Source organism: Salmo salar, chromosome ssa13, assembly GCF_905237065.1.
Source record: "Salmo salar chromosome ssa13, Ssal_v3.1, whole genome shotgun sequence".
NCBI lineage: Eukaryota > Metazoa > Chordata > Actinopteri > Salmoniformes > Salmonidae > Salmo > Salmo salar.
This window is the reverse complement of record NC_059454.1, coordinates 72088471-72106923: the sequence shown is the minus strand read 5'-3', so window position 1 is coordinate 72106923 and position 18453 is coordinate 72088471. Positions and strand designations below refer to the sequence as shown.

The 18453-nt window shown below is 44.0% G+C and overlaps 1 protein-coding gene across 14 annotated transcripts in view; it reads right to left on the bottom strand.

Annotated features, from left to right (window-relative positions):
* Positions 1-18453, bottom strand: part of ncam1a (neural cell adhesion molecule 1a) — a 320103-nt gene that overhangs the window by 58128 nt on the left and 243522 nt on the right. For 9 of the 14 annotated variants that reach the window (XM_045693503.1, XM_045693509.1, XM_045693504.1 and 6 more), the window contains exon 9: positions 321-350. The exons of the other annotated variants lie outside the window; for them this stretch is intronic. In XM_045693503.1, the coding sequence (XP_045549459.1) occupies positions 321-350 (30 nt within the window). The remainder of the gene's footprint in view (positions 1-320; positions 351-18453) is intronic. 14 annotated transcript variants of the gene reach the window in all.

Genomic DNA, 18453 nt, shown 5'->3' with positions numbered 1-18453 from the left:
CGCCCTCGTAATAAGTGGTTATGAAACCAAATTTATGAGAGGAATCAATATGAGGGACTGAACTTGAGGGCAAGTCGCAAATTAGCAATCAAAACATTTAATGAAAAATTATCTTTCAAAAGGAAGCGTCTCATTTCATATTCCTGAATTTGACTTCATTAGTCTGGAATCGCATTGGTGCCAGATTTTGGGGAGTTTGAGGAAAGACTGGAGAGAAAGTCAACACGAATGCTCTGTAGTGAACAGGGTTAGTCTACTATGAGACTGGCTAGGTGTTAGGCACTGAATCTAGGATCTGGCTACGTGTTTAGTAGCCATACCTCGTATGTCTCAGGCCGAGTCCAAGAAGCCTGGAGGGGACAAACACCACACATGTTAGATGCTGCCAATGCAGGCTGGATTTTACCTGTAGCATTCCAATGAAATGAGCTCATGTTCAAAACAAAGATGCATGAAATTTAATGAGAAAATATACGTTAAAGAAGCTTTACTCACACATTTAGATTGAACCATTTATTTTAGGTGATTAAACCCTCACAGGTGAACAACAGAGCCTAACACTGACGTAACATTTACTGAAGGTCTTCAGGCAAAGTTAAGGCTATTACTTGAGCACAATATTGTTATAGATTTTGTTTTAAAATTGCCCTCAAGCATTGTGCTATTATTACTTTCAACAGCTTAATCAATGCCAAGAGCTTCAGCTTTAAGTTCCATGTTATCATCCCATCACAAGCGATAACAAAACAACAGCATCATCAACAACCAAAGGACAGACACTGGATACAGTTTCAAGGTTGGAAAATGATGAAAAAATGAATTTGATGGGGGAATTTGTGATATTCTGTGACGAGAGGTGTCATGCCAACAGCATTCCTACATGGCTACTATTCAGGAGGAGACATGTCTGGGAGGGGGTGAAAGGCCACCTGCACAACGGGACATGCACGCTGACAAGTGATCAAATGCAAAACCATGGAGTCCTCTGCAATACATTATGGGAGGCTCTAAATCACTTTTCATGCAAATGCAGGGAACGAGACAAAGGCCATTGAGGCTAATTTTGAGAAAGTCGTAATGGGTAACTGATTGGACTTTCTTTGCTAAATAGTAGCCAATATCGTTATCAGGATAATATACATCTTCATTAGTACCTTTAGTCAGTGGCGACCCGTCATTCAGGGCAGGTGGGGCCGTCAATGACCCCACCAGTTTAGCAAAAAATAATACAAAAATATATAATTTGGCCAATTTTGCATGTTATTTTGACATTAAGCAGTGTCACATGAGTTTGCAAACAATGTAAAACATGTTTTAATAATCCTTGCGTTAATAAAGCCGCATCTTTCTTGCTCCAAAATGCAGGTGTTTCATCCTAGCTCAATGCTTTCTGTGGTGGAGGGGCAGCCAGCGAAAATACAGAGCATAGGTGTTGGTAATATTCTCTAGCTGAGCCGTGATTGGCTCAGTGTTGTGTCACTCATGGGGACACTACGTCAACAATGAGTGGTTTGGAAGGAATCAGTGACTAACTGCGAGTGTCGCAAAGCAATTACTATTTTTCTTCCCCTGCCTGCTATTCGGTGGAGGTGGTGTGTGGTCCAAGTCTGGGTTTAAGGATTTAAACCATTGTCTGAAAGGGTCTCTTTTCAAAGCTTAAAGGGATAAACATTCATACGCAACACCATGGGCTAGAAAAGGTTGAAAACATTGGTCATGCTGTCAATCCAGCATGACTTCTGTCACGTTCAAAACAACTGTTATTTATCCTACGGTTCTGACTTGGTGTACAGGGAGAATACTGTAAGAACAGCTGAATTCTGTCACTGTCCATTTCAAAAGTGCTGAACAAATAGGCATATTGACTACGTTCGTCTTAGCTCGCTCATCTTCAATCAAAATTGCGTCTTGCCTCTTATCCACTCATTATTTCCTTATGCCATAGTTTGTACATCTTAATTGTTATATTGCTTATATACTGCTGTAGGTCCATGTCATTAGTATCGTATTCATAATTTTAGGCAATGTTGGAATGATGCATTTCATTGTTTCGCTTACTTTATGTGTTATAATAAGCTAATGTGGTTTTCACGAGGAGGGGATGCTATATAAATGTTTTTGGGTCTGCAACCATGTTTGCCAATGAGTCTCTTCCCATTCAAATATTTTATTTTCAACATATGGTTCAGTAATTGATCCATGTATTTCCAGTTGATATTACAAGAGTCGTTTTGTTTGAGCAATGCGCTGACTATGCGTCAGTATATTGTCTATAAAAGTGGCCCCCCATCTCTTCCTCCCCCCCTCCCTCCTCCCACACAGAGAGAGAGAGAAAGTTAAGGTCTCAACATCTTGCTGAATTTATCTGAACTAAAATATCTGAATCTGTCGGTGTCCATTTTGAAAGTGCTGAACAAATACGACTACCTCGTCGCTGCTCGTTTGCTTGCACCTGCTTGTACTTGGGGCTAAGTGCTAATGATAAGAACAAAGATTATGAATTCACTGAACATAAATTGAGTAATGTGTGTGTCTGGTTCAAAAATCAAAAATCATATCGGCATTCATTATTATTGAAGGAGAATGTTCTTATCGAGTTACACAAATCCACAAGGAGTCAGTAGAAACCCTATTTATTTAAACACGTAAGCCATATCAGCTATAGTTTTTAAAAAGGTAGTAAATGAGGTGAATTAACTGTTTCGCTGCCAGACGAGGCTCCGCTGATAACCAGGTGTAGCGGTGGTAAGGATTCACTCCATGGTGCTGAATGGAAAGCTCTTCTGTCGGGACAGCTTTATGTAGGCCATGACAGTTTGTGGCTACCGTTTGTCACCGTTATAGTGCAATTAATGTATTGTTTAAGAGTAGTGTAGCGGCTTTAGTGGCACGCATCTGAAAACAATTGGTTGAGTTTGCCCCACCAACTTTAATATCAATTAATGTCACACATTTAAATGAACACCTTTTCTAAACTATTCTTTCTAAAATAATTTGTTATAGAACCCCTGAAGCTTGCTGCATTGAAAGACTGTCCAAAAACCTTCAACCTTGCCAGGTAGTTTTCATGCAAAAAATGGGATCTATTCCTCAAGTAATTTGGACAGGACAGGGTGAGATTCAAAAAGCAGTCCCTTTTAGTTTGAGATACATTAGGAATCAATAGATTAATTCTTTGGTGGAAAATGACATTTCTGGCATTGTGTGTCATGATGAATATGCATTCGTAGTGTGTGGTCTCACAGACTTGATCCACAACTCTGATATATCAAAAGGGACATGAATGGAAGATGGAGCGAGGCGGAAGGGGACTCGTCCAATGATCGATGGTGGAATGACAATGAACCAATAGAATCTTTGAAAGCCTTTATCACAGGAACAGCAGGATTTTCCCATTACAGAGGGAGTTAAATCAAATCCTCTGTGACACTAGGAAAGGGGAAAAAGAAAGAGGCAGACAGATACAAAGTGGATAGACCCTGGCGTTACTGAGCGGTGACGAAGCAATGTTATCCAGGTGGATCATTCGTGTTAGGGGAGGACAGCATTATACGAGTTTTACACCTAACTAGAAGGGAAGATGGGCCAGATATGACAATACAATCCAGAATATCAATTAAGCAACAATAAAGCTTTTATAGTCAGTAATATTATTATTATTAGAAAATCTGTTCCAATTATATGTGATAAATATAGCATGGTGGAACATCTCCAGTTATCTCCAGCAAGGTATTAACCACTCCCTTCAATGACATACAGATTTGTTGCATTGTATTGACAATACAATCCAGAATATCAATTAAGCGACAATATAGCATGGTGGAACATCTCCATCAAGGTATTACCTTGCTGGAGATGTTCCACCATGCTATATTGTCGCTTAATTGATATTCTGGATTGTATTGTCATATCTGGCCATTGGTCATTGAAGGGAGTGTGAGCTGGTACAGCAGGTGTTCTGACACCCTCCCCCACATCATCTTGATGGCTCTGGGGTGAAGTTTACCCTAGATACAGATCTAGGATCGGCTTTCCCTCCCCTAATACTAACCTTAACCATTAGTGAGGAAAATACAAAACTGACCCAAGATCAGAGTTGAGGAAACTTCACCCCCCCCATCATCATTATGTGCCTCCTTCACAGCCAGCCCGTTACCTCGCTACGTATTAGGGAGTCAAGCATGACCTTTTAGTGAGGGAAATGCTGCAGGACATTAACACATCCTCTTTAAACACCAAAGCCTCCAGCTACCGGTGCTGTCAAAGAAGCCAATAGAGCCCACCAGTGTACGAAAGCTTCGAAAATGTATTATTCAAGCCTGGCAACCACTAGTCCCAGGTCAACTGAGGATAAATGCTAGGTTGGCAATTTGCTATCTATTCTGTGTTTGTTGGAATAGCAATGACTTGCAATTGCTTTTCATGATCCTTCAACTTGGATAGGTGGACATTTTAAGTGTTCCTATCAAACTCTTATTTTGTTAGTTTTTTTTGCGTTATTTGTAACTTATTTTGTACATAATGTTGCTGCTACCGTCTCTTATGACCAAAAATTACTTCTGGACATCAGAACAGCAATTACTCATCACAAACTGGAAGAAGCTTTTTCCATTAACGAGTCCAACGAGAAGGATATACTGCTTTCCCGGGAACAGGCCCAAATCCCCGTCACTTGCGTGAAGAGAAGACAGGGAAAAAGTGGGCAGAGGTCGGGCTGCCTCCTGAGAATTCGTAGGTGAGCGAGTAAAACCCCACTGCTATCCGTTCTAATGGCAAACATGACATCATTGGAAAATAGAATTGATGACCTATGAATTGATGACCGATGACCTATTAAACTACCAACGGGACATTAAAAACTGTAACATCTTATGTTTCACTGAGTCATGGCTGAACGACGACATGAACATCATACAGCTGGCTGTTTTGACATTGTATCGGCAGGATAGAACAGCGGCCTCTGGTAAGACAAGGGATGGCAGTCTATGTATATTTGTAAACAACAGCTGGTGCCCAATATCTAAGGAAGTCGCTGGGTTTTGCTCGGCTGAGGTAGAGTATCTCATGATAACCTGTAGACCACACTATCTACCTAGAGAGTTTTCAGAGGTATTTCGGGTAGCCGTCTACATACCACCACAGACGGATGCTGGCACTAAGACCGCACTCAATGAGCTGCTTGGCCTGGACATGTATACCGCCATAAGCAAAAAGGAAAACCCTCATTCAAAAGGCGGACCTCCTTATGGCTGGGGACTTTAATGCAGGGAAACAAATCGGTATAATCTAATTTCCACCTGCATGTTAAATGTGTAACCAGAGGGAAACAAAACTCTAGACCCCCTTTACTCCACACACAGAGATGCGTACAAAGCTCTCCCTCGCCCTCCATTCGGCAAATCTGACCACAATTCTATCCTCCGGATTCCTGCTTACAAGCAAAAATTAAAGCAGGAAGCACCAGTGACTCTGTCAATAAAAAAGTGGTCAGATGAAGCAGATGCTAAGCTACAGGACTGTTTTGCTAGCACAGACTGGAAAATGTCCCAGGGTTAGTCCGATGACATTGAGGAGTACACCACATCAGTCACTGGCTTCATCAATAAGTGCGTCGATGACGCCGTCCCCACAGTGACTGTATGTACATACCCCAACCAGAAGCCATGGATTACAGGCAACATCCGCACTGAGATAAAAGGGTAGAGCTGTTTCTTTCAAGGAGCGGGACACTAACCCGGAAGCTTATAAGAAATGCCCTCTGATGAACCATCATAGGGCAAAGCATCAATACAGGACTAAGATCGAATCGTACTACACCGGCTCCGATGCGCATCGGATATGGCAGGGCTTGCAAACTATTACAGACGACAAAAGGAAGCACAGCCGAGAGCTGCCCAGTGACTCGAGCCTACCAGACGAGCTAAATTACTTCTATGCTCGCTTCGAGGCAAGTAACACTGAAACATGGATGAGAACATCAGCTGTTCCGGACGACTGTGTGATCATGTTCTCCGTAGCCGATGGTAAGAACTTTAAACAGGTAAACATTCACAAGGCTGCAGGGCCAGATGGATTACCAGGACGTGTACTCCGAGCATGCGCTGACCAACTGGCAAGTGTCTTCACTGACATTTTCAACCTCTCCCTGTCTGAGTCTGTAATACCAACATGTTTCAAGCAGACCACCATAGTCACTGTGCCAAAGAAAACTAAGGTAACCTGCCTAAATGACTACCAACCCGTAGCACTCATGTCAGTAGCCATGCAATGCTTTGAAAGGCTGGCCATGGCTCACATCAACACCATTATCCCAAAAACCCTAGACCCACTCCAATTTGCATACTGCCTCAACAGATCCACAGATGACTGCAGCTCAGCGTTCAACACCATAATGCCCTCAAAGCGCATCACTAAGCTAAGGATCCTGGGACTAAACACCCCCCTCAGCAACTGGATACTGGACTTCCTGACGGGCCGCCCCCAGGTGGTAAGGGTAGGTAACAACACATCCGCCATGCTGATCCTCAACACGGGGGCTCCTCAGGGGTGCGTGCTCAGTCCTCTCCTGTACTCCCTTTTCACTCATGACTGCATGGCCAGGCACGACTCCAAAACCATCATTAAGTTTGCCGATGACACAACAGTGGTAGGCCTGATCCCCGACAAGACAGCCTATAGGGAGGGGGTCAGAGATCTGACCGTGTGGTGCCAGGACAACAACCTCTCCCGCAACGTGATCAAGACAAAGGAGATGATTGTGGACTACAGGAAAAAGAGGACCGAGCATGCCCCCATTCTCATTCTCTGTAGTGGAGCAGGTTGAGAGCTTCAAGTTCCTTGATGTCCACATCACCAACAAACTAACATGGTCCAAGCACACTAAGACAGTTGTGAAGAGGGCATGACAAAACCTATTCCCCCTCAGGAGACTGAAAAGATTTGACATGGGTCCTCAGATCCTCAAAAGGTTCTACAGCTGCACCATCGAGAACATCGTGACAGGTTGCATCACTGCCTGGTATGGCAACTGTTCGGCCTCCGACCGCAAGGCACTACAGAGGGTAGTACGTACAGCCCAGTACATCACTGGGGCCAAGCTGCCTGCCATCCAGGACCTCTATACCAGGCGGTGTCAGAGGAAGGCCCTAAAAATTGTCAAAGACTCCAGCCACCCTAGTCATAGACTGCCCTCTCTGCTACCACACGGAAAGCGGTACCGGAGCGCCAAGTCTAGGTCCAAGAGGCTTCGAAACAGCTTCTACCCCCAAGCCATAAGACTCCTGAACACCTAATCAAATGGCTACCTAGACTATTTGCATTGCCCCCCCCCACCCCTTTTACGCTGCTGCTACTCTGTCATTATCTATGCCTTGTCACTTTAACTCTACTTACATGTACATATTACCTCAATTGCCTCGACTGGCCGGTGCCCCCGTACATTGACTCTGTATTGGTACCCTTTGTATATAGCCTTGCTATTGTTATTTTACTGCTGCTCTTTAAGTATTTGTTACTTTTATTTCTTATTCTTTTTTCCAGGTATTTTTTTCTTTTTATAAATGTTTTAAACTGTTGCATTGTTGGTTAGGTCTTGTAAGTAAGCATTTCACTGTAAGGTCTACACCTATTGTATTCGGCGCATGTGACAAATAACATTTGATTTGATTTGTTCTGGACTATGACCAGTAGTGACGGGATGCTGTTCATGCCACATACCATGACCCAGATGAGGTGCACACACAGGTAAGAATAGGAGGACCGATGGACACGGTCATCGAGAAACTGCGGGCAGTAACTGCGAGGGGCGGTACGGTACACCAGGACCAACCCAAGGCTGTACGTGGGCACAGAGAACCCGCAGTACCGGTCCTGAGTCCTGCCCAGCAGCCACTAGCTTCACAACCTCTGCCTGGCTATTGGTAGCACCCCAACGCCAGCACTTCAAGCCCTTGAGCACCAATGGATCGACCAACCACATCCTGAGCCCAGGACATTGCAGCAGACTCAAATGGCTTGGGTGCCATGGTTGCTGGTCCAGCCGCCACTCACGTAGAGTGGCCACTGGCCCGCCAGCCAGTTCTAACTCCAACTGGACTCCAGCATGTCCGGCAGTCACCAGTGTTCCAGCCAGTTCCCTTGCCAGCTAATAGGCCCAAACTGTCACCAGGACTCCAGCTTGTCCGGCAGTCACCAGTGCCACAACAGATGCTCCAGCCAGTGGCCCCACCGGCTCCCAAGCCAGTTACTCGGCTGTCAAACAGCCACCATCGGAGGCTAAGCAGGTTCACTAGCCAGCTCAACATGCACCGCAGCCAGTGCCACCACAAGCACCACCTGAGCCAGAAAAGCAGTTGTCAGTGCTGCAGACTGCCCTACGACCAACAGAGCTCCAGTGAACTGAGACGTCGTCAGAGCTGCAGCCATACCAGCAAGCGCCAGCGCCAGTGCTTCACCTCCAGACTGCCAGCCAGACCTGCAGCCACTAGTGCACCTGAGCCAGCACCCCAACTATCACTCCAGTTAGTGTCCCTCCTGGACCAGCCAACACCGGACTCAATTCCGATGCTGGACCCTACACTACCTGCAGCCCTTGCAGACCTGCTTAGCCTGGACATGACACTCAAGCCAACTCTCCAACCAGAGTCCCACTCAGTGCCTCAGGTTCCAGCAGCAGATGAGCCTTCAGGCTGAGTCTATTGTCCTGCTGCAGAAGGCCATTTCACACCTATGTGTTAGGGACCAGGTTGCCAGGGGACAGAGTCAGCTGACCCAGTCAGTCAATCAGTGGCCTAGCCTGAGGTTGGAGACTCAAGTCTGCCCCTGAACTATTTAGTTGTTTCCAGGAGGGCCGGTTGAGACAACCTCTGTAAACTGTTGCGCTCCACTCACATCTGGACCCTTTCCACATTGGCAATCCTGCCTCTGGACTCCCGACTGGTGTTTAGTGTGCCTTTGACCACACACCCACTCTTCACTATAGGGTAAATCCAATTGAATTCAATCTCTTTTTGACAGCACCCCTTTTGCTTTAAACAACATTTTCCATACATGTTAGCCTATAGAAGAAGTGGTCAGAAAGTTACTTTTTGGACATGAATGCCAAAACATTAATGAGATAAAGAGTCTCAAAGTTGACCCATTTTGCAACTGAGAAACGTCCAATGCAGGCATTGTTGTCATCTTAGTTTGCTACATAACTTTTGGGACGGAAGGTAGCCTCGTGGTTAGAGCGTTGGGCCAGTAACCAAAAGGTTGGTGGATTGAATTCCCGAGCTGACAAGGTAAAAATCTGTCGTTCTGCCCCTGAACAAGGAAGTTAACCCACTGTTCCTAGGCCGTCATTGTAAATAAGAATTTGTTCTTAACTGACTTGCCTAGTTAAAGGTTAAATATATTTTTTTAAACTGAGCATAAGGAAGCACGAGCACCACCAATCATCCTACATCACTGTACAGACACCCGTTGTTACTTTCACAATTAGCGTGGCCATGTCCGCAAATAAATGTTGTCTGAAGAAACACAAATCCGATTTAGTCCCTTGCAACTTGCTGTTTGGACAGTCAGTATTCCAAAACAGATTTGAAAGATCAAAACAGATTTAAGTCGTTCAAACAAGATAATTCCAAGAGTAATTTTAAAAAAACATTTTTTTGCCTTGGGCTTCCATAAACGAGTAAACCGATTTTTTTCATATTCGCATGTTGTAGCTTTGTTTAACCGTTTTTGGATTATTGCTCTTAAAGTAAAAAAAAAAAATATGAATCTAGAAATTATGAAATAGTTTGACAACCCTGTTTGTAAGCTTTTAAATAGTATAAATCTCAACAGTTTATGTTTTCCAGTGATGAAGACATAGATGTGGGGTATACAAAATGGGTCAACTTTGAACACCTTTATCTCTTGAATGTTTAGGCATTCAAGTCCAAAAAGTCACTTTCTGAGCACTTCTACAACATGAAAATATGTATGGAAGGTTTCATTCAAATCAAAAGGTGTGCTGTCAAAAAGTGATTGAATTCAAGTGGATTTACCCTATACACTTACACAAGTCCTTTTCTCTTCCCGTTTGCTCTGTGTGTGTCTGTTTGGTGTGGCAATAAAGTGTGAATTGTATCCCTGTTTCCTATGGTTCATTTACGTCCTTGAACCGGAGTGCTGGGACAGTTGTACCTATATCTAAACCGGCACCGCTATCGGAGTCCACCGCCAGCTGGTGATGCTTTTTTTCAACCATAGTAAGACTGGTCTTGAAAGTCCTGTTATATACAATTATAATATACAGTTGAAGTCGGAAGTTAACATACACTTAGGTTGGAGTCATTAAAACTAGTTTTTCAACCACTCCACAAATTTCTTGTTAACAAACTATAGTTTTGGCAAGTCGGTTAGGACAACTACTTTGTGCATGACAAGTTATTTTTCCAACAATTGTATACAGACAGATTATTTCACTTATAATTCACTGTATCACAATTCCAGTGGGCCAGAAGTTTACATACACTAAGTTGACTGTGCCTTAAAACAGCTTGAAAAATTCCATAAAACGATGTCATGGCTTTAGAAACTTCTGATATGCTAATTGACATCATTTGAGTCAATTGGAGGTGTACCTGTGGATGTATTTCAAGACCTACCTTCAAACTCAGTGCCTCTTTGCTTGACATCATGGGAAAAGCAAAAGAAATCAGCCAAGACCTCAGATTTTTTTGTAGACCTCCACAAGTCTGGTTCATCCTTGGGAGCAATTTCCGAATGCCTGAAGGTACCACGTTCATCTGTACAAACAATAATACGCAAGTATAAACACCATGGGACCACACAGCTGTCATACCGCTCAGGAAGGAGACGCAGTCTGTCTCTTAGATATTAACGTACTTTGGTGCGGAAAGTGCGAATCAATCCCAGAACAACAGCAAAGGACCTTGTGAAGATGCTAGAGGAAACGGGTACAAAAGTATCACTTTCCACAGTAAAACCAGTCCTATAATCGACATAACCTGAAAGGACATTCAGCAAGGAAGAAGCCACTGCTCCAAAACCGCCATAAAAAAGCCAGACTATGGTTTGCAACTGCACACGGGGACAAAGATCTTACTTTTTGGAGAAATGACCTCTGGTCTGATTAAACAAAAATAGAACTGTTTGGCCATAATGACCATCGTTATGTTTGGAGGAAAAAGGGGGAGGCTTGCAAGCTGAAGAACACCATCCCAACCGTGAAGCACGGGGGTGGCATCATGTTGTGGTGGTGCTTTGCTGCAGGAGGGACTGGTGCACTTCACAAAATAGATGGCATCATGAAGATGGAAAATGATGTGGATATATTGAAGCAACATCAAGACATCAGTCAGAAAGTTAAAGCTTGGTCGCAAATGGGTCTTCCAAATGGACAATGACCCCAAGCATACTTCCAAACCTATAGAAAATGTGTGGGTAGAACTGAAAAAGCGTGTGCGAGCAAGGAGGCCTACAAACCTGACTCCGTTACACCAGCTCTGTCAGGAGGAATGGGCCAAAATTCACCAAATTTATTGTGGGAAGCTTGTGGAAGGCTACCTGAATCGTTTGACCCAAGTTAAACAATTTAAAGGCAATGCTACCAAATACTACTTGAGTGCATGTAAACTTCTTACCCACTGGGAATGTGATGAAAGAAATAAAAGCTGAAATAAATCATTCTCTCTACTATTATTCTGACATTTCACATTCTTAAAATAAAGTGGTGATCCTAACTGACCTAAGACAGGGAATTTTTACTAGGATTAAATGTCAGGAATTGTGAAAAACTGAGTTTAAATGTATTTGCCTAAGGTGTATGTAAACTTCCGACTTCAACTGTATAGAGTTCTCTGTGGAGAAACATGCTTTGAGATTCTATGCAAGAAATAGAGGGCAACTTTTCCAAGTGTTATTCAAGGGACAATTACTGACATACGGTGGAGTGAATCAGCCAGTCCCCTTATACCTATTACTTTTCTTACACAATTCAATCAGAATCGACCACTAACAGATGGCTTTAGAAAAGCCAACACCACCACCTGAATGCATCAATAAGAGCACAACAATAGGCTTGAAATGAGGATATTTGCCTTACTCTAAACACAGAACAGTGATAATGCCTTTCATTCTGACATCCTTGCATGATAGGAATATACCTAGAAGCGGGCTATTCACATACAGTATAGATTCTGGTGTGTAATGTATCATTCTTTACCTTAGAACCGGAACCCCCAACAGGAGCTAGCCAGCTAACTAGCTACTAGCTAGTTGTCAGCTAGCCACTGCTAGCGGTCATCAGCTAACCTTTAGCCAGGACAACTCCTGCCAGTCTGTACAGCGTGTTTCAATCCAGAGCTTATCGGACTCCTTTTTCTCCATATCACTGGATTCCTACTGCAACTCTGAACCTCTTCACCTGGCTAGCTGCTAGCTGCTATCCGATTGGCTTCTCCTGGCTTACGTCTCTCTCCCAAAGAAAGCACCAATTAGCCTGGAGCTAGCCCATGTTAGGCCCATCTCCCGGCTAGCTGAAGAGGTCCATCAGCCACTCCTTGGGCTACAATACCTATTTTGCCAATTGGCCTGGACCCCTTTTATTGCTGATACGGAGCCCCGCAGATCCATCACGACTGGACTGCCGACATAATCTGCCCGAGGGTTTTTTTCAACAGGCTCCTTTGTCGCAACGTCCCCTGAATGCCCATCTGCTAGCCGTGGCCCACTAGCTGTCTAGAGCATACCGGACTGTTAGCTGAAGTGGTCCATCAATCAATTTCTTGGGCTACTATACCTATTTTGCCAATTGGTCCATCATGACTGGTCTGCCGACGTAACCGCACGAGGGGGTGTTGGAGATTTTCCAGTAATCTGATGATTTTCAGTAACCTATACTGTTCTCTTTGAAGTAGAAAGAACAATCAATATAAGCTTAAATATTAGACATATGTAAGCAGAATGAAGGCTAAACCTATGTGAGTGTCCAAGCTAGATCAACATCGAATTGACCATTGGACATGTAAAGAACAGAACGTAAGCAGAATTTGTGTAGATGAGACAAGGTAAACTAACAAGACGTGAATGGTCTGGGCCATATCTGATCTTGTGAAGGCTACTGGACATGCACACAAGTTAAGCATACATTGATAATGTAGGTCTGAACTTGTAAAGACCTTTGGACAGGAACATTAGCTAAGGGGTATGCATGTCATGCCACCAATATAATCTATGCCCCAATATCTGAGCCAATAAGAGAATGGAAACTATGTAACAAAGCAAATGGGGTGATGACATTATGTAAAGGTAAAAATGTATAAAGGCCATGCATTAAGAATGAGAAGGCAGTCTTCCATGGAGGTGCTCGGCTTTTGTTGTTCTCTGCGATAAAAGTCTAATTGAATTCACAAGCTCTGGTATCTGAGAAGTATTTGAGTCAATAGTTTTACACAACAGGTGCTACAACAACTATGATCACTCGGCTACGCATGCCTCTCCCTAATGTCAATATGCCTTGTCCATTGCTGTTTTGGTTAGTGATTGTCTTATTTCACTGTAGAGCCTCCAGCCCTGCTCAATATGCCTCAGCTAACCCTCCTGTCCCACCTCCCACACATGCGGTGACCTCACCTGGTTTAATTGATGTTTCTAGAGACAATATCTCTCTCATCGTCACTCAATGAATGGGTTTACCTCCACTGTATTCACATCCTACCATACCTTTGCCTGTACATTATGCATTGAATCTATTCTACCGCGCCCAGAAACCTGCTCTTTTTACTCTGTTCCGATCATACTAGACGACCAGTTCTTATAGCCCTTAGCCATACCCTTGTCCTACTCCTCCAGTGTTCCTCTGGTGATGTAGAGGTTAATCCAGGCCCTGCAGTGCCTTGCTCCACTCCCATTCCCAGGCCCTCTCATTTGTTGACTTCTGTAACAGTAAAAGCCTTGGTTTCCTGCATGTTAACATTAGAAGCCTCCTCCCTAAGTTTGTTTTATTCACTGCTTTAGCACACTCTGCCAACCCGGATGTCCTAGCTGTGTCTGAATCCTGGCTTAGGAAGGCCACCAAAAACCCTGAAATTTCCATCCCTACCTATAACATTTTCTGACAAGATAGAACTGTCAAAGGGGGCGGAGTTGCAATCTACTGCAGAGATAGCCTGCAGAGTTCTGTATTACTATCCAGGTCTGTGCCCAAACAATTTGAGCTTCTACTTTTAAAAATCCACCTTTCCAGAAAAAAGTCTCTCACCGTTGCCGCTTGCTATAGACCACCTTCTGCCCCCAGCTGTGCCCTGGACACCATATGTGAATTGATTGCCCCCCATCTATCTTCAGAGCTCGTGCTGTTTGGTGACCTAAACTGGGACATGCTTAACACCCTGGCCATCCTACAATCTAAGCTTGATGCCCTCAATCTCACACAAATGAACCTACCAGGTACAACCCCAAATCCGTAAACACAGGCACCCTCATAGATAGCATCCTAACCAACCTGCCCTCCAAATACACCTCTGCTGTCTTCAACCAGGATCTCAGCGATCACTGCCCCATTACTTGTGTCCGTAATGGGTCTGCGGTCAAACGACCACCTCTCATCACTGTCAAACGCTCCCTAAAACACTTCAGCGAGCAAGCCTTTCTAATCGACCTGGCCCGGGTATCCTGGAAGGATATTGACCTCATTCTGCCAGTAGAAGATGCCTGGTTATTCTTTAAAAGTGCTTTCCTCACAATCTTAAATAAGCATGCCACATTCAATTTTTTTTTTAACCAGGAACAGATATAGCCCGTGGTTCACTCCAGACCTGACTGCCCTTGATCAGCACAAAAACATCCTGTGGCGTACGGCATTAGCATCGAATAGCCCCTGCAATATGCAACTTTTCAGGGAAGTTAAAAACCAATATACACAGGCAGTTAGGAAAGCAAAGGCTAGCTTTTTCAAACAGAAATTTGCATCCTGCAGCACAAACTCCAAAAAGTTCTGAGACACTGTAAAGTCCATGGAGAATAAGAGCACCTCCTCCCAGCTGCCCACTGCACTGAGGTTAGGAAACGCTGTCACCACCGATAAATCCACAATAATTGAGAATTTCAATAAGCATTTTTCTACGGCTGGCCATGCGTTCCACCTGGCCAACCCTACCCTGGTCAACAGCCCTGCACCCCCCACAGCAACTTGCCCAAGCCTCCACCATTTCTCCTTCACCCAAATCCAGATAGCTGATGTTCTGAAAGAGCTGCAAAATCTGGACCTCAACAAATCAGCAGGGCTAGACAATCTGGACCCACTATTTCTAAAATTATCAGCCCAAATTGTTGCAACCCCTATTACTACCCTGTTCAACCTCTCTTTCGTATCATAAGAGATCCCCAAAGATTGGAAAGCTGCCCCGGTCATCCCACTCTTCAAAGGGGGAGACACTCTAGACCCAAACTGATACAGACCTATATCTATCGGTAGGATAGGTCTAAGGTCTTCAAAAGCCAAGTTAACAAACTTCGAATCCCACCGTACCTTCTCCGCTATGAAATCTGGTTTCCGAGCTGGTCATGGGTGCACCTCAGCCATGCTCAAGGTCCTAAACGATATCATAACCACCATCGATAAGAGACAATACTGTGCAGCTGTATTCATCAACCTGGTCAAGGCTTTCGACTCGGTCAATCACCACATTCTTATCAGCAGACTCAACAGCCTTGGTTTCTCAAATGACTGCCTCGCCTGGTTCACCAACTACTTCTCAGACAGAGTTCAGTGTGTCAAATCGGAGGGCCTATTGTCCGGACCTCTGGCAGTCTCTATGTGGGTGCCACAGGATTCAATTCTCGGGCTGACTCTTTTCTCTGTATACATCAATGATGTCGCTCTTGCTGCTGGTGATTCGCTGATCCACCTCTATGCAGACAACACCATTCTGTATACTTCTGGCCATTCTTTGGACACTGTTAACTAACTTCCAGACGAGCTTCAATGCCATACAACTCTCCTTCCGTGGCCTCCAACTGCTCTTTAATGCAAGTAAAACAAAATGCATGCTCTTCAACCGATCGCTGCCTGCACCTGCCCGCCCATCCAGCATCACTACTCTGGATGGTTCTGACTTAGAATATGTGGACAACTACAAATACCTGGGTGTCTGGTTAGACTGTAAACTCTCCTTACAGACTCACATTAAGCATCTCCAATCCAAAATTCAATCTAGAATCAGCTTCCTATATCGCAACAAAGCATCCTTCACTCATGCAGCCAAACATACCCTCGTAAAACTGATCATCCTACCGATCCTCGACTTCGGTGATGTCATCTATAAAATAGCCTCCAACACCCTACTCAACAAATTGGATGCAGTCTATCACAGTGCCATCCGTTTTGTCACCAAAGCCCCATATACTACCCACCACTGCGACCTGTATGCTCTCGTTGGCTGGCCCTCGCTTCATATTCGTCGCCAAACCCACTGGCTCCAGGTCATCTATAAGTCTTTGCTGGTTAAGCCCCACCTTATCCCAGCTCACTGGTCACCATAGCAGCACCCACATGTAGCATGCGCTCCGTTAGGTATATTTCACTGGTCACCCCAAAAGTTAATTCCTACTTTGGCTGTCTTTCCTTCCCATTCTCTGCTGCAAATGACTGGAACAAATTGCAAAAATCACTGAAGCTGGAGACTGATATCTCCCTCACTAGCTTTAAGCACCAGCTGTCAAAGCAGCTCACAGATCATTGCACCTGTACATAGCCCATCTGTAAATAGCCCATCCAACTACCTCATCCCCATACTGTTATTATTATTTTTTTGCTCCTTTGCACCCCAGTATCTCTACTTGCACATTTATCTTCTGCACATCTATCACTGCAGTGTTTAATTGCTAAATTGCAATTATTTTGCCACTATGGCCTATTTATTGCCCTACCTCCCTTATCTTACCTCATTTGCACACACTGTATATAGACTTTTTTTCTATTGTGTTGACTGTATGTTTGTTTATTCCATGTGTAACTCTGTGTTGTTGTTTGTGTCGCGCTGCTTTGCTTTATCTTGGCCAGATCGCAGTTGTAAATGAGAACTTGTTCTCAACTAGCCTACCTGGTTAAATAAGCGCTTTAAGCTTTGATCGGCAGTTGGAGTCCAACTGTAAAAGTATTATTCAAGGACATAAAAGGAGAACAGGAGCGTAATGCTGGGGGTGAGAGAGATTCATAAATATATGTAGACACGCAATCTGGAACCAAATCTGCTCTTTGAAATAATGCTAATGCTGTTAACAAAAAGCACTGTCTTATTCACAAAGTGTTTAGAAATACCTTGCTTGTCAAGTGTCCATTTAAACGTCCAAGATTTTAAGGTAATGACGTACAAACCAAACTATGACTTGCAAAATAAGGTTTGCATGGGACACACTGACCTAGGGATTGAGTGGAAAATAAATAAATACTACTTTCCACTGAGTCCAATTGCATATAAAACCCATTTCCTCCCTCTATAAAATGCCTTCTGCCCCAATCCTTCCATGGACCTCAAAGCCCCTTTAAAAAGTGCTAATGATTACTAAGAGTGCTGTTAGCAACACAGAGGAACTGCAGGGGTGCAAAGTAATTGCAGGGGGATTTGGTAAGACTTTGTCCTAGTAAGAGAGAGATCTAGAGAGAAAAAAGAGCAAAGCAGAGGAAGAGTGTGAAAGTGAGATTAAAAATGAGCGTGAAGAGTGGGTTAAGACTTTCTCACCAATGTTGCTGCTACTCGACATCAGAACAGCGATTACTCACCTTGAATTGGACTAAGAATATTTCTTCAATGAGTCGGAGGAGAGGGATTTACTCCAGACACCCGAATAGGCCCTCATCCCCGTCATTCGCAGGGGAAAGACGAAGGTTTCGTGGAAGGATCTTGGGGTGCCTTGTGCGGTTTAGACAACGAGTGGCTTTGCAATTGGTACTATTGCTCAATGTACAATCATTGGATAATAAAATGGACGGACTTAAAGCACGTATATCCTACCAACGGGATATTAAAAACGAATAACTTGTGTTTCACAGAGTCGATATCATCAACAAGTTTGCAGACACAGCAATAGTGAGCTTGATTACCAACAATGAGACAGGTAATCAGGGAGGAGGTTAGGGCACTCGGAGTGTGGTGTCAGGAAAACCTCTTACTCAATGGCAACAAAACAAAGGAGATGATCGTGGACTTGAGGAAACAGCAGAGGGAGCACCCCCCTATCGACATCGATGGGACAGTAGTGGAGAAGGTGGAAAGTTAAGTTCCTCGGCGTACACATCACGGACAAACTGAAATGGTCCACTCACAAAGACAGTGTGGTGAAGAAGGCACAACAGTGCCTCTTCAACCTCAGGAGGCAGAAGAAATTTGGCTTGTCACTAAGACCCTCAAACTTTTACAGATGCACAATTGAGAGCATCCTGTCGGGCTGTATCACTGCCTG